Below are 21,571 nucleotides of genomic sequence, written 5' to 3'. Positions count from 1 at the left end.
TTGAGTAACTGTGATGGGCTGCATGTGATGGGTGCAGCTCGTCGTCTGCAGAGCCTAAACATTTACCAAGGACCTTTACAAAACTAGTTTCTTAAACCCTGTACAAGACCATTAGACTGAAGTTAAAATTCCCTGCCTTCCAAAATGTTCCCACGTTGTCGGATCCTATTTACCTACTCCTTCGCTGCAAATTAAAGCCTTAGGGTAAGAATACAAGCTTACAAGAACCATGCTTCACCCAGAAGAACAGAATATTAAAGTATGCTGGGTAGATTGCTTATAGCAAAAAACACTGGGCTCATTTACTTCACTCTTCATGCAAGGCTCAGGAAGAGTGAACATAAACATTTATGTATATAAAAAAAAGGCACTGTCTTGGTACCAGAGAAGAGCTTTGATAAGTCAAAAGACATAGTCAATTTGGTAATAAAATGAATTCCTTTTAGTCTGACTACATATTCTAGATTACACATAGGAAGTGAACAATATTAATATAAAACATTAGGTTTTCCTCTTCATTCTTTTGCCAATGTATGCTTAAGTTCTGAGGATGGAGGAAAACTTCCACACCTGGAAAGCCTAAAGCATCACTGAAAGTAGAGGTCTAATGGCACCTCCTGTAATCCGTGGTGGTCTCTTGTGGCACTCTGTGAGGCCTCTAAATGGGATCCCATAAATCATGTTTTATGATTGGCACAGTTTATGTCCCTCATTTTAAGCCATAGGAACACAGATAGTTGGAGCCTTCCTCATCTTTCTCTTGAAGGTTAGTCTACTTCTCTAGAAACCCATGTTTTAAAATCTGAGGTCTTAAAATGCAATTGTCACTGTGCTTTATTACACTCAGTAAGATACAAGAATACAACTTTGGTATCCAGAGGTTTGAAACACACACTTCTGGAGCCAATGGAAAAAGAAAACAGCATTATAAGTGAGTGTTTAACTTGTCATAAAATCCCAATTAGTGTAGTCAGTCATGCATCACTTAACAATGGGAATACATCCTAAGAAACATGTCGCCAGTTTGTTGTGCAACCATCATAGTGTGTACTTATACAAACCTAGATGATATAGCTACTCCATGATATACCTTCATTATAATCTTTTCTTCTTCTAAAAAAAATGAGATACATGTGCAGAACGCGCAGGTTTGTTACATAGGTAGATGTATGCCAAGGTAGTTTGCTGCACCTATTGACCTGTCCTCTTAAGTTCCCTCCCCTCAAGCCCCACCCCCTAATAGGTCAGGAGTTTGAGACCAGCCTGGTCAACATAGTGAAACCCTGTCTCTACTAATAATACAAAAAATTAGCCAGGCCTGGTGGTGGGAACCTGTAATCCCAGCTACTTGGGAAGCTGAGGCAGGTGAATCACTTGAACCTGGGAGGCAGAGGTTACAGCTAGCCGAGATTGCACCATTGCACTCCAGCCAGGGTGACAGAGTGAGACTCTATTTAAAAAAAAAAAAACTTGTGAATGTGTCTTTATAGTAGAATGATTCATATTCCTTTGGGTATATAGCCAGTAATGGGATTGCTGGATCAAATGGTATTCCTCATTCTAGATCCTTGAGGTATCAACATACTGTCTTCCACAATGGTTGAACCAATTCACCAACAGTGTAAAAGCATTCCTATTTCTCCACAGCCTTGCCAGCATCGTTTCCTTTTTAATAATCGCCATTCTGACTGGCATGAGATGGTATCTCATTGTGATTTTGATTAGTGATGTTGAGCTTTTTTTCACGTTTCTTGGCCATGTAAATGTCTTCTTTTGAGAAGTGTTTGTTTATATCCTTTGCCCCCGTTTTGATGAGGTTTTTTCTTGTACATATGTAAAGTTCCTTGTAAATTCTGGGTATTAGATCTTTGTCAGATGGGTAGCTTGCAAAAATTTTCTCCCATTCCATAGGTTGCCTGTTCACTCTGATGATAGTTGCTTTTGCTGTGCGTAAGCTCTTTAACACCATTTGTCAATTGTGGCTTTTGTTGCAATTACTTTTGGTCTTTTTGTCATGAAGTCTTTGCCCATGCCTAAGTCCTGAATGGTGTTGCCCAGGTTTTCTTCTAGGGCTTTTACGGTGTTGGGTTTTGTATTTAAGTCTTTAATTCATCCTGAGTTATTATTTGTATAAGGTATAAAGAAGGGGTTCAGTTTCAGTTTTCTGCATATGGCTAGCCAGTTTTCCCAGCACCATTTACTGAATAGGAGGTCCTTTCCCCATTGCTTGTTTTCGTCAGGTTTGTCGAAGATCAGATGGTTGTAGATGTGTGGTGTTATTTCTGACGTCTCAGTTCTGCTACTTTGGTCTATATGTCTGTTTTGGTACCAGTACCATGTTGTTTTTGTTACTATATCCTTGTAGTATAGTCTGAAGTCTATATACTGGAGGCATTACACTATCTTTGTTCTTTTTAGGATTGTCTTGGATATATGGGGTCTTCTTTGATGTCATATGAAATTTAAAATAGTTTTCTCTAATTCTGTGAAGAATGTCAATGGTAGTTTGATGAGAATAGCATTGAATCTATAAATTACTTTGGGCAGTATGGCCATTTTCACAATATTGATTTTTCCTATCCATGAAGATGTAATGTTTTTCCATTTGTTTGTGTCCTCTCTTACTTTCTTGAGCAGTGGTTTGTAGTTTTCTTTGAAGAGATCCTCCATGCCCCTTTTTGGTGGTATTTCGTAGGTATTTTATTCTGTTTGTAGTGATTGTGAATGGGAGTTCATTCATGATTTGGCTCTCCACTTGCCTATTGTTGGTGTAAAGAAATGCTTGTGATTTTTGCACATCAATTTTGTATCCTAAGACTTTGCTGAAGTTGCTTATCAGTTCATGAAGTTTTTGGGCTGAGATGATGGGGTTTTCTAAATATAAAATCATGTCGTCTACAAACAGAGATAACTTAACTTTCTCTCTTCCTATTTGAATACCCTTTATTTCTTTCTCTTGCCTGATTGCTCTGGTCAGAACTTCCAATACTATGTTGAATAGGAGTGGTGAGAGAGGGCATCCTTGTCTTGTACCAGTTTTCAAAGGGAATGCTTCCAGCTTTTGCACATTCGGTTATGATATTGGCTGTGGGTCTGTCATGAATAGCTCTTATTATTTTGAGATATGTTCCATCAATACATAGTTTATTCAGTTTTTAACATGAAGAATGTTGAATTTTATCAAAGGTCTTTTCTGCATCTATTAAGATAATCATTTTGTTTTTGTCTTTGGTTCTGTTTATGTGATGGATTACGTTTACTGATTTGCATAAGTTGAACCAGCCTTGCATCCCAGCGATGAAGCCAACTTGATCGCGGTGGACAAGCTTTTTATGTGCTGCTGGAATCAGTTTGCCAGTATTTTATTGAGGATTTTCATATTGATGTTCATCAGAGATATTGGCCTGAAGTTTTCTTTGTTGTGTCTCTTCCCAGTTTTGGTATCAAGATGATGCTGGCTTCATAAAATGAGTTAGGGAGGAGTCCCTCCTTTTCAACTGTTTGGAATAGTTTCAGAAGGAAGGGTACCAGCTCTTCTTTGTATTTCTGGTAGAATTCAACTGTGAATCCATCTGGTTCTGGGCTTTTTTTTGGTTGGTAGGCTATTAATTACTGCCTCATTTTCAGAGCTTGTTATTGGTCTATTCAGGGATTTCACTCCTTCTTGGTTTAGTCTTGGTAGGTTGTATGGACCCAGAAATTTATCCATTTCTTCCAGATTTTCTAGTTTATTTGCATAGAGGTGTTTATAGTATTCTCTGATGGTACTTTGTATTTCTGTAGGATCAGTGGTGATAACATTTTAATCATTTTTTATTGTGTCAATTTGATACTTCTCTGTCTTATCAGTCTAGCTAGTGGTCTATTTTGTTAATCAAAAAGAAACAGCTCCTGGATTTGTTGATTTTTTTGGAGGGTTTTTCATGTCTCCACCTCCTTCAATTCTTCTCTGATCTTAGTTATTTCTTGTCTTCTGCTAGCTTTTGGATTAGTTTGCTCTTGCCTCTCTAGCTCTTTTAATTGTGATGTTAGGGTGTCAATTTGAGCTCTTTCTAGCTTTCTGATGTGGGCACTTAGTGCTATAAATTTCCCTCTTAACAATGCTTTAGCTGTGTCTCAGAGATTCTGGTATATTGTCTCTTTGTTCTCATTGGTTTCAAAGAACTTCTTGGTTTCTGCCTTGAAAATTTTCATTATTTACCCAGGAATCACTCAGGAGCAGGGTGTTCAATTTCCATGAAATTGTGTGGTTTTGAGTGAGTTTCTTCATCCTGAGGTTCTAATTTGATTGTACTGTGGTCTGAGAGACTGTTATAATTTCAGTTCTTCTGCATTCGCTGAGGAGCATTTTACTTTCAATTACGTGTTCAATTTCAGAATCAGGGACATGTGATGCTGAGAAGAATGTATATTTTGTTGATCTGGGGTACAGAGTTCTGTAAATATCTATTAGGTCCACCTGATCCAGAGCTGAGTTCAAGTCCTGAATATCATTGTTAATTTTCTGTCTTGTTGATTTGTCTAATACTGACAGTGGGGTGTTAAAGTCTCCTACTATTATTGCGTGGGAGCCTAAGTCTCTTTGTAGGTCTCTAAGAACTTGTTTTATGAATCTGGGTGCTCCTGTATTGGGTGCACATATATTTAGAATAGTTAGCTCTTCTTACTGAATTGTTCCCGTTATCACTATGTAATGCCCTTGTCTTTTTTTTTTTTTTTTTTTTTTTTTTGGTTTAAAGTCTGTTTTGTCAGAAACTAGGATTGCAATCCCTGGGTTCTTTTTTTGGCTTTCCACTTGATTGATAAAATTTCCTCTATCCCTTTATTTTGAGACTATGTGTGCCTTTGCATGTAAGATGGGTCTCCTGAATATAGCACACCAATGGGTCTTGACTCCTTATCCAATCTGCCAGTCTGTGTTTTTTAATTGGGGCATTTAGCCCATTTACATTAAGGTTAGTATTGTTATATGTGAATTTGATCCTGTCATCATGATGCTATTTGGTTACTTTGCACATTAGTTGATGCAGTTTCTTTATCGTGTCATTGGTCTTTATATTTTGGTGTGCTTTTCCAGTGGCTGGTACCAGTTTTTCCTCTCCATATTTAGTGCTTCTTTCAGGAGCTCTTGCAGGTCCTGCCCTGGTGGTAATGAAATCCCTCAGCATTTGCTTGTCTGGAAGGAATTTTATTTCTCCTTTGCTTATGAAGCTTAGTTTGGCTGGATGTGAAATTCTGGGTTGAAAATTCTTCACTTTAAGAATGTTGAATATTGGCCCCCAATCTCTTCTGGCTTGTAGAGTTTCTTCTGAGAGTGGCATTGTTAATCTGATGGGCTTCCCTTTGTAGGTAGACCTGGCTTTTCTCTCTGGCTGACCTTAAAAGCTTTTCCTTTATTTCAGCCTTGGATAATCTGATGCTTATGTGTCTTGGGGTTGATCTTCTCGTGGAGTATCTTAATGGTGTTCTCTGTATTTCTTGAATTTGCATGTTGGCCTATCTTGCTAGGTTAGGGAATTTCTCCTGGATAATATCCTGAAGTGTGTTTTCCTGCTTTTTTCTATTCTCCCCTTCTGGTACTCCAATGAATTGTTGGTTCAGTCTTTTTAAGAAGTCCCATATTTCTTGTAAGCTTTGTTTATTTCTTTTCATTCTTTTTTCTCTATTCTTGTCTGCATGTCTTATTTCAGTAAGATGGTCTTCAAACTCTGATATCCTTTCTTCTGCTTGGTCGATTCAGCTTTTGATGCTTGTGTATGTTTCACAAAGTTCTTGTGCTGTGTTTTCCAGGTCCATCAGGTCATTTATGTTCCTCTCTAAACTAGTTATTCCAGTTAGCAATTTCTCTAACCTTTTATCAAGGTATTTAGCTTCCTTGCATTGGGTTAGAACACGCTCCATTAGCTCAGCATAGTTTTTTATTAACCATCTCCTAAAGCCTACTTCTGCCAATTTCTGATCCCCCATCCAGTTCTGCACCCTTGATGGAGAGCCACTGCAATCATTTGGAGGAAAAGAAGCATTTTGGCCTTTTAGGTTTTCAGCATTTTTTCATTGATTCTCATCTTCATGAGTTTGCCTAGTTTTGGTCTTTGAGGTTGCTGACCCCTGGATGGGGTTTTTGTGGGGCATTTTGTTGTTGTTGTTGATGTGGTTGTTGTCACTTACTGCTGATTTTTCTTTCAATAGTCAGGTCCCTCTTTCGTAGGGCTGCTGCAGTTTGCTAGGGGTTCACTTTGGGCCCTATTCATCTGATTTGTTCCTGTGCCTGGAGATGTCACTCAAGGAGGCTGGAGAACCGTGAAGAGGGGTGCTTGTTCCTTCTTCTGGGACCTCTGATCTCAAAGGGCACCAACCTGATACCAGTAGGATGGCCCCTGTATAGGGTGTCTGACAACCCCTGTTGGAGGGTCTCATCCAGTTGGGTGGCACAGGGAGCAGGACCCATTTAATGAAGCATGTGGTGGAGGGGGTGTGCTTCACTGAGGGGAAACCCATTCATCTCAGCTGCCAGGATTCCTCAGAACTACCAGGAGGAGAGGCTAAGTCTGCTGGTCCGTGGCCACTCCTACCACTGGCTCAGGCTCAGGGAGACCCCAATCCTGTCCCTGAGCCTCCAGCTGGAGTTAGTAGAGATCCTACAGGGAAGTCCCACCCAATAAAGAAGGATGGGTTAGTTAAGGCCTGAAGAGGCACTCTGACCACAGACTGCCACAGCCAGTCCCCATAGTCCCCAGGGCTATGGGGACAAGTCTTGGGATCAAGCCATCGAGCCTCCCTGGCTCCAGCAGGGGAAAAGCACAGCCTGGAGTTATAGAAATGGGTACCCTCCTTCCCCTACCCAGGGAGCTTAGCATGTTAGGCAGTTTCTAGTCCCAGTGCTGGCTGCTGCTCCTCCCCAAAGCAGCTCAAGCAGCTTAGAGAGCAGGTAGCTGCAGTCAGTGCTGGTCACCCCTCCCCTCAGGAGTTCGATAGGCTTAAGCAGATTCTAGCTGAGAGGCTGTAAGACTCTGCATGATCCAGGGTTGGGACAGTAGGCCACAGTGGTGTGGATTTGCAAGTGGGATCTTTCAATCCATGGGTTGCACAGTTCTATGGAAAAAGTACATTTTCCCCAGCTGGGTAGTAAACTCACTCACCACCTCCCTTGGCTGGGGGGAGGGGATTCCCCTTCCCCATGTGGTTCTCAGGTAAGTTGCTGCCCCATACTGTTCTTCCTTTCTCTGTAAGTCACGCCAGCCTTCTAGTCAACTTTGATGAGAAAACCTGGATACCTTGGTTGCTCATGAAGGATTCACATACTTACTATGTTTTTATTGATGGGAGCCTCTAAAAGCTACTGCTTCTTGTCAGCCATCTTGGCCCCATCCCCTGCTCCCTGCTCCATTATAATCTTCTGGGACCACCATCGTGTATACAGTCCATCATTGACCAAAATGTTGTTATGCAGCATTTGACTAATTTTATATTTAGATGTGGTGGTTCTCTGCAGTCAAAGCCAAATGAGCCTGCAGAGACCACCTTAAAACTTTTCTTCAGTTTTCACATAACCATCTCAATACTTTCTCTGAAGTGGATGGTAGAAGCTAATTTCAGTGGATGATAACCCATCTCATCTAAAATAACTTCCTGAGCCCCATCCCCACATTGTCCACATAGTTTCTTCTAACCCAAAAGAAGGTAAGGGGGTTCTTCAGCTTTATGACCTTTTTCTTTCCAAGGAGTGCACTGAGAATCTTGGGCTTCAATGTTTAGTCTCCCCACTCCCAGTACCAAAGCTGCCATTCCATATGTGCCTTAGATGTGATCAGCGCCAATTACCTAATCACATATTTATCAAACCTCTAACAATGACCTCTGACATGACTGGCACAAGTTCTTCCAAAAAGGAATTACTGTCTTAACAGAAGTTATGGACATTATGTCCACACTTGAGGGTCCACATTTGAGTTGGTCCAGGGCAAGAGCAGAATTCCCATTTTTCTGGCCTTTATTCCAGAATAATACTTAAAGATCATCTGGAGGTAAAAAGCTTCCAGGGCTGTGTCTGCAGCCTTTAAGTCAAATTTTGCCAGTCAGCCTATAGAGTGAAATTTTGACCAATAGGCCTGAATTTACAAAGTACCAACCATAGCCAAATAATCATCTGATTGGAAGACAGGATTTTTTTCTCTCAGCAGTTTTATAACATTTCTATTGTTTAAAGTAGGTAACTATATCCCACCCTAATGACAGTCCCTTGAAAAGTAAGCACTTCCCAGTCTTCAATGACTTCTTCTTTTATCTTGAAATGTTTGGTTATGTGCCTAAATTCCATTTGTTCTCCAATGATTTGGCTTCTATACATTCAAAAAGCATTTACTAAGATTAAATATATGCCTAACGAGGAACTGAACTTGACTCTACCTGGAGTTGATTCAGATATCCTTCAACACTTTAGGCAAATATTCACAAATAAATTTAGTGACATGGAAAATATGCCTGGTTCACATACTTTATTCCAATCTTTGGGGTTTCTTTTCTTTCTTTTTCTCTCTCTTTTTTTTAAGACTGGGTCTTGTTCTGTTGCCTAGGCTAGAGTGCAGTGGTACAATCTCAGCTCACTGCAACCTCCACCTCTGGGCTCAAGCGATCCTCCTGCCTTTCTAAGTATTTGGGATTATAGGCACAAGCCATCACGCCTGGCCAGCTGAGGGATTTCTCAATTCAAAGGAACAATTCATAAAACTCCTTTTAAAGTTAAAAAATATAATTTAAAGCAAATGTAATTCTTTTTCAGTTATGAGTATGGGAAAACACAAACATGTTTTTCCTATTTTCTCATTCAACAACAATCATCAACACAGAAGACGTGTGACAAATGAGTGGGGGTCCCCCCACACCAATCAAATAATCAATTCTGCACTGGATATCAGCTGAATTCTGCCAATTCAATTTTGACACTATCTACCAGGAGATAGTGTCAGATGGAGATAGTGTCAGATCCCACAGGTTGAGGATTCAGTCCCATAAGACCTGTCTCCTCTTCAGACACCAGTTATAAGCCTAGGCTTCTGGAACTTCTGACCAACTGGATCAAGCTAGGGTTCCCAAGACCCTCTCTTAAGTTTTAATTTGCTAGAGTGGCTCACAGAAATCAGGGAAACATGTATACTGGCTTATGATAAAGATCATGGCTGGGTGCAGCAGCTCACACCTATAATCCAAGCACTTTGAGAGCCTGGGGCAGGAGGATCACTCACTTGAGGCTAATAGTTGAAGACCAGCCTGAGCAACCTAGTGAGAATCTCAACAATAACATTTTAAAAATCAGCTGGAAGTGGTGGTGCACACCTATAATCCCAGCACTTCGGAAGGCTGGGGTGGGAGAACTGCTTGAGCCCAGGATTTCCAAGCTGCAGTGAGCTATGATGGTACCACTGCACTCCAGCCTAAGGGACAGAGCAAAACCTGTCTCTAAAAAACAAAAAATACATGTATGTATGTGTAGATATATGTCTAAATTAAAGGATATTACAAAAAATACTAATGAAGAGATGCTTAGTGTGAGGTATGCCGGAAGGGGTGTGGAGCTTCCATGCCCTCTCTGCTACTCTATAGGAAGCTCCATGTGTTCTGCTATCTGGAAGCTTTTCTCCTGCTTTGGGTTTTTATGGAGGCATCATTCCACAGGCATGACTGATTAAATCATTGGCCACTGGTTATCAACCTAACCTTTAGGCTCTCTACCCTCGTCAGAGGTTGGTTGGGGCTGAAAGTTCCAACTCTCTAATCATGTCTTGGTCATTCTGGTGCCAGCCCCATCCTTAAGCTACTAAGGGTTTCCAGTCATCACTCATTTAAAAGAAAAAAAAAAAAAAACGACATTACTTTGGAGAGTCCTAATTTTGAATTTTAGGAATTGTATGCCAGAAAACAGGGAAGGCAAAATATATATTTTACAATACCACCCAGCTCAAACTCTCTAAATTTTCATATGCATAGAAATTTACTTTTCCTGGGCATTCTACTGTGATCACCATCTGTCATCTACAAAAAGTGACATCTCTTTTTGATTTTCTGGCAAATGGGTTTAGGAAAGAGACCTACTACTATATCTATACCACAAGAACCTTCCTAAAAATAAAGAATTGCTATAATATGAGTTACAGTGTAGTGTCCATTCTTTACTGGGCTCTGGTGCATCTGACAAGACTTATGTGTTCATCTCCTGCCTCATCCCCCAAGACAGAATAGCCATCTTCTGGTCTTTGCAAATGACCAAGGCAAGCCAATATCTACTTGAAACATGGCTTTTATTATTTCCTTAGTGTGATAATCAATTGCTAACCACTTCAGGTAGATCTCTCAAGAGGGAGCTTTTATGGCTTTTAGTTCCTTTAGTTCACTTTAGTCTACCTGGGGAGGGAGTCAAAGACCTCCTCTACTGTGGGAGAAGACTCAGGACCACACTCCTACCCTCTTTATGTTTTCTTTTCTTTGTTTTGTGGTTCTATATTTTTTCTTTGGCTCTGAATATCCACCCAAAAAACACATCAGTCCAACGACTGGGAACTAGCATGACCTGTAACTCCACATACAATGTGTACACTTCCACTCCCACCTCCAACAGGAGAGACAGGTAACATAGGAGATTAACTCCCTATACCATGGAGTCAAGCCACTTCCTCTGCAGATCACCAGAAGATGCTGAATCTAATATACCTTAAACTTTCTATTCCTGTAAGTCCATTATAATGAGCTTGATTTCTGCCTCATTTGGAATCACAATTTGAATGAGACACCTCTCTCACACCCCTCGGGTTTCTTTAAGTTTGGAGCAGACAAACTATGCTTGGCAGATGTGAGGCTGTGATACTGTAAAATATATATTTGGTCTTCTTTCTTTCTCCGTTTCCTAAATACAATTCCAAAAATCCTTGGAATCTCTAAAGAGCTTGTCTCTTTGTATGCTAATACTGACAACTTCAGGGTGGGGCTGGTTATCAGAAAGACCAAGGCAGGATTAGAGGGTTGAAACTTCTGGTCCCACCACTCAACATTCAGGGAGGAAAGAAGCACTGAAGGTCAAGCTAATCATCAATGGCCAATGGTTTAATCAATCATGCCTGTGTAATGAAGCCTCCATAAAAACCCAAGAGGACAGGTTTGGAGAGCTGCCTGGAGGGTGGCAGGCCCAGGGAGGGCATGGAAGCTCCATGCTGCTTCCCCATTTATGCATGTCTTCATCTGTATCCTCGGTAATATCCTTTGTAATAAACCAGTAAATAGAAGTAACTGTTTGCCTGAGTTCTGCAAGCCACTCCAACAAATTAATCAAACCCAAAGAGGAAGTTTTGGGAATCCCAACTTGAAGCTGGTCAGTCAGAAGTTCTGGAGGCCTAGATCTGCACGACTGGTGTATATGTCAAGCAGCAGCAATTTTGGGGATTGAACCTTCACCCTGTGGGATCTGATGCTATCTTCAGGTGGATAGTGTTGGTATTAAATTAGAGGACACTCAACTAGTATCTGCTGCTTGGTGTGTGTGGGGAAACACGCACATTTGGTCACAGAGGCCTTCTGTGTTGATTGCTGCGGTGTGAGAGCAGAGGAAAAACATGGTTTGAGGGTTTTTCTGAAACAGGCCCAAAAATTTAAAACATGAATTTCTTCAGGAGTCTGTTTGTTCAGACAAATAAAAGTCTTCATTCTACCTGTCTAGAAACTTGCTTCTCCTTAATTCTAAAAGGTCTTTACTTCTTTCTTTCTAGTTTTACCTGAGTTGTAAACTTAAAAGGTCTTGAAGCCAAACTTGAGTCTACAAAGGCTCACCTGCTAATTCTATAGCATGTGCTTCTAGGGTAAGTTTATTCTTTCTTCTGGAGTTAGAATATTCTTTAGGGTTCTATAACAGAATTGGTATTGTCCAATTAAATCAAGCTTTCAAAAGCATTTGTATGGGCACAGTTTTGTTTCCACAGGGTAGTAGTCCTTTTTGTTGAAGCTTTAAATCAAGTTCTAAATTTCATTTTATATGATCATCACCCAATACAAACCTGGGATAGTACAGCAAAATTACATTTACCTAGAGACCTACCTGCTTCCTAGCACTCCCAACATTAATAATGATTAGAGCTCAAAACAAACCAAAAACAACAAAGAAAAACTAAATTTAAAAAATCCAATTTTAAAAATTGATTTCGGTAGTGTACAAAAGATCCCTGAGTGCCTAGCAACAACTAAAACATCGAAGTCACTGACCAGAAGCTTGTACCCAATGACCAGCCAGTTCACAGAAAGGTTGACCAGCCTTAAGAGGTAGGCTTTTCATGCCAAAGCTGAAAAGTGCCGGAAAAGTCAGACAGCTGAGAGAGACAGGGTAATGGTTCCCAATGGCATCACTGAGTCACAGTGCAGACCAGGACAGATATGAAGCATGTAAGGGCAGCCGGTGTGGTGTACCCTGTATGCAGGAGCTAAACCCATCAATCCACTGTTCCATATCACCTGAAACCACAACCATCTCTGCTAGAATATACTGATGCTAGTAATGATAAGCCCAAGATACTCAGAGAAGGTTACAGTTTTTCAGTCAATTCTCTTTGAGAAAGTAAAGGTTTTGTGACATATTCCATAGAGACTTAATCTAAGGTAAAGGTAAAAAGATCCTTGCAGAGGGTAACCCTTGACTGTTGACAAACCATCTACTCAGGGAACTCTTCTCCATGTCTTAGATGAATCATTTTATAGACTCTATGTACTTCAAGGTCAACACTCTCGCTCACTCCCACCCCTTTAACTACATCCTTGTAGTTAACTAGGAAAGACCTTTCACTGATACTGTCTTTAGATACACATTACAACAAATTATATTAGGATAAACTTCAAGTGATTTTCCTTTAGCATGGCCTGAGGTTCGGCCTTTTGGTCATGTTCCTTCAGGAAGATAATGGAGTCTTCTCCTAGTCGAACATTTGCAGAGCTTTTTGGAATGCTGTTGGCCAGTGGCTGTGGTTTTCAATGTGCATTGGATACGTTCCTTGCTCTTATTACCTCTGGCAGGAGTTGGGGCAGGTGCAGGAAGAGTAGGAGGTCTGGAATCTATTCATGGATTGTTAAGACGTCAGGAACTCTCTTCCACTTGGAGTTTATTTTGACTTCATTTCATCCACAGCTGTTTATTTCAAGTTAAAGTTTTGTGTTTCCCTCTTTAGCTTTTCCTCTGTTTGTATTCAGTTCCTTCACAGAGCTTGCTGGGCATGTCCCTGGTTGAGCAGTGGGTTTTAGCCTGCTTTAAACTGGGGTGCCTCTCAAAAATTAACAGCTGCCTTTTACTAAACACCTATTATATTTCTGATGCTGTACGAGTAACTGCTTTATATATTTTATCTAATTCTCACAACCACCCTATGACATGGGTAGAATTAGTGACATTTTAGAGCAGACTGAGGTGCTGAGAGGATGGTCTGTATGCTGAAAGGTATAAAGCCAAGAAATGACAAGGTAAAAATCTATCTCAAAGCCCAAATTCCTTCTAGTGTACTATGGGGCCTTATGGGTACTTTCTATTTCAAGTTCCAGAACAGCAACTTCTCATTATTCCTCAATTTCACTATTCTTATTTTACAAGCATGCTTTTTAATCTTTCTTCTACTCAGATGTTCACTGAATTTAAATTTAAAAATTCTTTCAATCATGTGTTCATTATATTTTTCACTGGTGATAAAATGGAAAAGAAGTTAGATTCCATTGAAAAAATATTATGATTATACTTCCAAGTCTTCTGTTTACCTCTTTACTTCTGCTTCTGCTGGCACGGCTATTTAGAATATATTCAATACACAGAGTATATTCAATACCATTAAGCCTGAGGATATTCACTGCTGTTTATATTCCACATCCTTAGAAATCCAAGTGGTTTGTTTTTATCCCAGAAGTTCCTGGCTTTTTAAAAAGGCAATTCATTTTATATGGGCAGAGAGGTGTTTTATTTCATACAATTAATTACCATAATTAAAGTTAGATTCCTGAACATTCCAAAATATAAAAATATCTCTACGTAAGTAACAGAAACTTTTGCCTCCTTTGATATTAGAGAAATTGCTATATTGATGCAACTCAGAATTTTAAGAATTTTTGAGTCTGCAGCATTAGACATGAAACAACTTAAAGCTCAGTGATTTCTAACGAATAGGAAAATGATATATAATAAAAAAAGATTAACAGTAAAACATCCTTGTACAAGCTATGAATAATTAGTGTAATTAGGCAGTTTTTCCTCATTCACAACATTTTAGGTTCTATAATTGTGTTATTCAGAAAATGTTTTATAATTAAGGCTTGGTGTGCCTCCAGCCCAGCTTAGAATGTTTCCCAGCTACTGGTCAGTTGCCTACTAGTAGGTCTTGGTGCTACTGACAGCAACTCTCCTCAGCCAAGTCCATCTAGTTCTGTATACCAATGAACCTTTCAGCTCTCTAACAACTTCAGGAAAGACATGGGAGACAGATATTCTGGCTAAAGTAAGAACAGAGAGGTTTCTTTATCCATTTCAGAGAGTAGAAAATTTCAACAAAATCTCTGGTGTTCAGCAGTCATTGCTGCAAAATTTGGGTTTTTTTTGACAGGTCTTATGCTATCACCCAGACTGGAGTGCAGTGGTGCCATCGTAGCCCTGCAATCTTGAATTTCTGAGCCCAAGCAATCCTCCCACCTCAGCCTCCTGAGTAGATGGAACTATAGGCATGCATCATCATGCCCAGCTAATTTTTTTTAAATTATTTTTTTGTAGAGACAGAGCCTTGATATGTTGCCCAGGCTGGCCTCAAACTCCTCACCTCAAGCAAATTCTCCTGCCTTGACCTCCCAAAGCGCTGGGATTACAGGCATGAGCCAATGTGCCTGACCAAGATTTGTAATTTTACCAGAAATCATAGTCAGCCAGAGACCATGGATCCTGGGTGACCTCAAGGCTCAGACCTGCTACGTTTCCACCAAATGATAACTCCCTAATGAAGTGACCTGGCCTCTGCTTGCCTCTTCAGCTTTGTTATGAGCCACTCTCTTCTTACTGAATTTCCTTCAGCTTCCTGAAAACACTATGATTTTCTATCGCAGGGCGTGGGCACAATCTTTCTTTTGTCTGAGGTGCTTTTTTCCTCCCCCTTTACCTAACTCACACTAACGTATCTGTCAGGTTTTAGTTTACCAGCCACCTCATCTGGAAGCTTTGTTTAACTCATCAGACTACATAGAGTCTCCTGTGTAGACATTCCCTCAGCATCCTGTACTTCTCCTTCATTACCATTGCAGGCTTATCGTTATTTGCTCAATGTTTATTTTCCCCATTGGACAGAAAGTTCCATGAGGGCAAGGACCATGTCTTTCTTATTTACTGTTTTATCCCTAACACCCAGGTCAGTGGAACATAGAAGCATTTTACAAATACCAGTCAAATACAACAGTTAAACAAGAACACTATTAACACGACCACTGCTCTAGAACAGCCAAGAGGTGTTGCTGTCCTCCCAGGACCCAACAGGAGCTCTTAGAGTGCAGTGCCCTTGGTCTGTAGGCTTACTGTTTTGGCATCTTTGCCTTTTCAAGACAGCTTCTGAACAATTTCCATTTCTCTCACAAGTTGTCTAGGAATACCCTGGAGCTGGCTCATCATTGTGAATAACTCTGTGTTCTCCCTAGCTTTGAAAACTCTCTGTACATATTTGCTATTGGACAGACCCAAAAGGTTAAGGACAACAGATTTAAAGCATCCTTCTGCCTGCATCAAAATGTCTTCCAATATCCATGTGAAGTGGCTTACAGTATACTAATTAGAACCTTCCCGAAGGTAAAATTTCAAAACTGCTATTTGGTCCCTGAAGCTGATGCTATGCATTCTGATATTCAAATGAAAATTCCTGTATGTAGTAATCTCTGGGTGGTATAATGATGAGTGATTTTTATTTCTTTTATAACTTTTTTCTCAATCTTTTAACATAAATATTTTATATGATTGGAGGAAAAAAACTCTCTTTTTTTTTGAGACGGAGTTTCATTCTTGTTACCCAGGCTGGAGTGCAATGGCGCAATCTTGGCTCACCACAACCTCTGCCTCCTGGGTTCAGGCAATTCTCCTGCCTCAGCCTCCTGAGTAGCTGGGATCACAGGCATGCACCACCATGCCCAGCTAAAATTTTTTTGTATTTTTAGTAGAGACAGGGTTTCACCATGTTGACCAGGATGGTCTCGATCTCTTGACCTCGTGATCCACCCGCCTTGGCCTCCCAAAGTGCTGGGATTACAGGCTTGAGCCACTGTGCCCGGCCAAACTCTTTTTTTAAAAAAAGAAATACACTGCACTTAGATTTCTTCTTCTGTTACATGACAAACCATATATATAGAGAGATACACATTACCAAGTTCTTTCTTATCATAAACTTTCTGCACTGCCTTGAGACTGTCTAATCTTGCTGTAGTAATATTTGCCCGAGGCATGGTATCAGTGTTTCTGCTTTGCACCAAAGTGAAAAGAAGAAGTTACAATAAGGGGGAAAATAACCATTGTATAAAACTGTTTAAAAATAACCATGGGTTAACTGACTAAAACTGTTTAACAACAGTCTGCTAAAAAATATTCAGAGGTTAAACAGTTTTGAAAGATACCAATAGATATCAATATGATTGGTGTTTTCTGGCATCCTACTTCACTAAGCAAATTACCATAACCTATTAATTGGTATTGATTACATCTGAACAAAGGTAATAGGCAAAATAAGTAGATATAAAAGGTATATTGTGTTTCTGCTTCTGACCCTCACTGCTTGGAAGGAATATAATCATGCAATAAAAGATGAATTAAAGTGCTATAAAAAGCAACCAAAAAAAAGTTGTTTTAGTACCAGAGATCTAGTAGAAAATCATTCATTTTAGGTAAAGTTTTTAACTTCAAAGAGCTATATACTCTGTTACCTACAGTCCTAGCAAGAGAAATTCTAGAACTGTGAAGGCATGTAGAGTAGCAAAGATAAAAATTTCCCAAAAAGGTCATAATAAAGCTACACAAATATTAGTAATTATCATGGAATACAAAATAACCAGAAACACATTACATTAAGAAGAACCAGTGAAGTATATTTAAAAAATTTTTAAAGAAGACTTCTTTATCAAAACTTAATAATGAGTTATATATGTATTTTGATGATTTTAAAAAGTTCTAAGTTTTATAGAAAACTTGCTATGGAGTGCAAATACCCATGTAACAAACCTGCATATGTATCCTCTACATCTAAAATAAAAGTTGAAATTAAAAAGTTCATAAAGGTCTATGGATTTAAACCAAAAAGGACCCATATGCATTTCAAGAAGGGGCTACATGTCCTGAACCTTCAAACTGAACAGCCTAATGAGACTTCCTCAAAAGTCTCCTCCAGTACAGGGAAGTCTAATAAGGTACCTCAATGTCACTAAACCTAAATCAAGTGAAGAAAATTCATCCCAGAACAGAATAAAAACGGAGTGAACTGAAAAGCAATGCCGAGAATTTCCATTAGGAGAACAAACCCTACATTCCACATAAATCAGAGGTAACATTCTTAGGAACATTAAGTGTTCTTGAGTGTATTAATAGGGAAACAGAGCCATATTTCCAGAGTTTAACATTCCTTCTTATTTTCCCATCTTATTCTCGCTGTGTATTCTAACATTTGCCACACTGTCCTAATCCTTTTTTTCCCTATTTCCCTCACTAAACTCTAAGTGTCTTCATTACCTTTGTTCTTAACTCTTAAAGCAGAAATCGGCACATGCAGGTGCACAGTGAATGGTATATGAGCAAATGGGATGGATGGATGAATTAATGACACTTGCCTCTAAGAGACCATGGTGGCTTATGCCTGTAATCACAGCACTTTGGGAGGCTGAGGTGAGGTCAAGCGTTTGAGACCAGCCTGGCCAACATGGTGAAACCCCGTCTCTACTAAAAATACAAAAATTAGCCAGGTGTATGGCTCCTGCCCATTTACTCGAGAGGCTGAGGCAAGAGAATCACTTGAACCCTGGAGGCAGAGTCTGCAGTGAGCTGAGATCACTCCACTGCACTCCAGCCTGGGTGACAAGAGCGAAACTCTGTCTCAAAAAACAAAGAAACAAAAACAAAAAAACACAGGTGCTTATAAAAGACGGAACGTCCTGCACTGCCCAATAGGCTTGGGGGCCAAAATATATGTGAAAGAAATGAAAGCCCTCTACCAAAGCATACATAATTCTCATGCATACTTAATTCTAAAAGCCTAGAAGCATTGTGTAGCTGTTAATGCTACCATTTAAAACAGTTATATTTTAAATATATTTTAGGTAAGTAAAAACATTAAGAAACATCTAAAAGTTAGTTACTTTGGTGTAGGAATTCAGCTGCCTCTATCTCTGGCTGAACTAAGATTTTTAAGAAACTGTGCTGATCCATAATCTTATAATCAGACTTTCAAGTAGGAATAGAAATGGAAATTGATAAGTATTTTTAATTTTTTTCTTTTTTCTAATTTTCAATTTTCTCTCTAAAGATGGTTTGTAAAATATTTAATATGAATGCTATATTAATTTTGAAATAAAAATTAAGAACTCTATATATAATTAGTCAAAATAACTACAATTTGCCTAGGTAAAGTCTTTAAAAATGCTCAAGACTAAGCATATAAAATTTGAGGCTAATGCAGCAATTGTTCCCAATAAGTTCAGGTTATTAAAATGGCAAAGCTATCAGTGTTTACGGGTAACAGTTCAAGCATTATAAAATGGTTTACATATTATCACATATTAAATACATTTTTAAAATGATATTAAACAACATATATAAAAATAGCAATTACAGCATAGGAGAGCCTTATATTTCTATAAATAAGAACTGACATATGTTAATCTTAAGAGATAAAGATTAATGAGGTAACATATGTAAAGTGCTTTGTGTTCCTGGGATAAAAGGTGATATGCCTAATAACTCAAGATCTCAAAGTTGGGCAGGGAGGAAGTATCAGAAGTGAGGAATAAGGAAAAACGTACCGTGCAAATATGAGGCCAGTGTTCAAATTGTTGTAAAATTCCTTGATTAAGGTCTTCTTTATATAACTCTTTGTAAAAATGTGGAAGCTTAGATATCCAAATGCCATTGTTATGCTTGTTTAGTATTTCCTTTACACGGTTTTGAACCTCATCCATTTTATAAGAGGCAGGAGGCGTGACATTGGGTTTTTCAACAGTCTGATTTAAATTATCTTTAAATCAAGAAAATAATAGAATTAACCAAAATGCTTAACATTTTAGATTATCCCCATTACCTAATATTTGCATTTCAGGTTTTGCTATACTGTGGGCTTGTGGCAACCAAAGGACTTAGAAGGGAGCAGGATTAGGCAGAGCAACACCATGACAACCTCATTCTAAGTTCTAACCCTGAAATAACCAGCAGTGTTTCTTGTGGGTCAAAAGAAACACCTGAAGAGGGAAACTGGCCCCTTTATTTTGCAAGTATGCTTCATAGTTTACTTTAAACATCAAGATGATCTTGCTACATAAAGAATGATTAAGTTATATGACCAACCATCTATTTGCTAAAGAAGATGACAGTTTGGATATTAGCTTATAGGCAATATTGAATTTAAAGCTATATTCCACAAAACATAGGAATAATGCCTTAATAGTAAGATCAAGTAACTTTTGATCTTATACAAGTTTTACAGAAGATTCAAAATTGCTTGAGTTTGAATATTATGATCTATTTTCACCTTTATTAATGGAAAACAAATAATTTAGCAATACACAAAAGTTAAAAAAATTGATCCATCTACAAGAATCATCATCCTAGCCTCAGTTTATAAACATAAATAAAAGGTTTGGAACTTTTGATTTATTTCCCCAACATTAATCATTTATTTTTCATAAGTATACATTTATAAAGTTTTGGCTTCACAGCTCTTTTACATTTCGTTTTTATTTAAAACTTAGAGTGCAAGAGTTAATATCCTCAGACAATAAAGAAATCTGAATGTTTACCATAGCTGACAGTCCTGGAATTTAAAGAACTATGAAACTTATTCTAAATTTTTAGGAAATTTCACTGAGATACAGATCTGAGTATATTAAACATTACCACCTGTACACAAAATATATGCACATTTAAATCAGATAATATCTCTGCTGGGATACAGTAATTTTTAATTTTAATTTGCAGGTAGAGACAGACTTCTGATTTGGGAATGCTGGCTTTGAGAATGTAAGGAAGCCCAGGGTGAGCTATTCCTTGAGGACACTTGGACACTGACTCTGCTTTTCCACCAAAGGGCAAGATCTGGCCTTACCAAGTCTTAGATTGGCACAGAGAAGAAAAGGCTCCAATATATCCATATATATTTCCTATTAAGGGTATAGCTAATTTATTTAAGTTCTTCCCAAATAATGATTATAAAAGGACTGGGAAGAAGGAAAAGATTAAGTTTCTCATAACTGGCCAGACCCTCCCATAATGAAAGGTGTCAGCAGCTGACCCACAGTTGTGTCTGCAAATGCACTTGCTCTGTGGGGCCACTGGGGTCATCTAAGTGCCTGCACCTCTTGTTAAACAGATTAAAGAAGTAACGGAGGCGTCCATCAGGTAGGAGAGGTTGTGTATATATGTGTACATATCAGCTCTGCCAAGTTAATTGCAATCCTCCTGAAATAAGTCCTCTTGTTTCTGTAGAAATAGCTTATGCTAATTTAAGCTTCTAAAAGGATATTCAACTTTACCAAGTAGTAATGTTTCAGAAAACGCCTATGTTAAAATAATTCATGTAAACAGAAATCATATTGTTTAATTTCCATTGAGAACTACTGGAGATGTGCTTTTACAAAAAAAAAAAAAAAAAAGCATTTCAACTCAGTAAGACTCACACTTAAAGCAACAAATAATGTAAAATCACATTTACATTTCACATACAATAAGCATTGATATGAAAACACTGCTTCCCTGGGTGGGTCTATGAGCAGAGATTTACACATTGATTGGAGAAGAAAAGGTAACAAGTGACTGCATTTCTAACCTTCAGATTCTTTGACTTATACTACGTCTTCTATTGTTTTCTTAACAGCTTACTTGGATTCTATAACCCGACGAATTATTTATATTCATATTTAGATGATTAGTGGTAACTACACACAGTTTAGGGTGCTAGCTTTTAAGCGGTGGAGTATCTGAAACTCTTTTATAAATGTAGGGTCCATATTTATGTACTTTTAAACTAGAGCAGATGTTTCCTTTATGTGAGGCCTAGGCCTCCAAAATCTCAGGGGTATACCCGCTAAGAGGTGAGAGGGTAAGGAACTCAAGCATCTCTGCAGGCCACACACGGAGGTGACACAGAGTAGGGCTGGGGTGAGAAAGGCATCAAGTTAGTATGATAATGATATCCTTGGGAGGCACTATTTTCTCTTAAGATCATTTCAATTCATAGTGTAAAGAAATTAGGAAAGAAGGGAGGAGAGATATATTCCAAGCAGGAGAAAGTGAGAGCAAACGTCAAAAGCCATCCCTAGATAGTTTCTGGGCTCCAGAAGCCAATAT

The 21,571-nt window shown here is 38.8% G+C and overlaps 1 protein-coding gene across 7 annotated transcripts in view; it reads right to left on the bottom strand.

The window, feature by feature from the left end:
* TDRD7 (tudor domain containing 7) overlaps positions 1-21,571 on the bottom strand; it is an 82,121-nt gene that overhangs the window by 34,519 nt on the left and 26,031 nt on the right. For all 7 annotated transcript variants that reach the window (XM_078372896.1, XM_078372902.1, XM_078372908.1 and 4 more), the window contains one exon: positions 19,036-19,247. In XM_078372896.1, coding sequence (XP_078229022.1) covers positions 19,036-19,247 — 212 coding nt within the window. The remainder of the gene's footprint in view (positions 1-19,035; positions 19,248-21,571) is intronic.

The sequence above is a fragment of the Callithrix jacchus genome, chromosome 1 (assembly GCF_049354715.1).
Source record: "Callithrix jacchus isolate 240 chromosome 1, calJac240_pri, whole genome shotgun sequence".
NCBI classification, from domain to species: Eukaryota; Metazoa; Chordata; class Mammalia; order Primates; family Cebidae; genus Callithrix; species Callithrix jacchus.
Note: the sequence above shows the minus strand (reverse complement) of the source record. Positions and strands in the feature narration are given on the sequence as shown.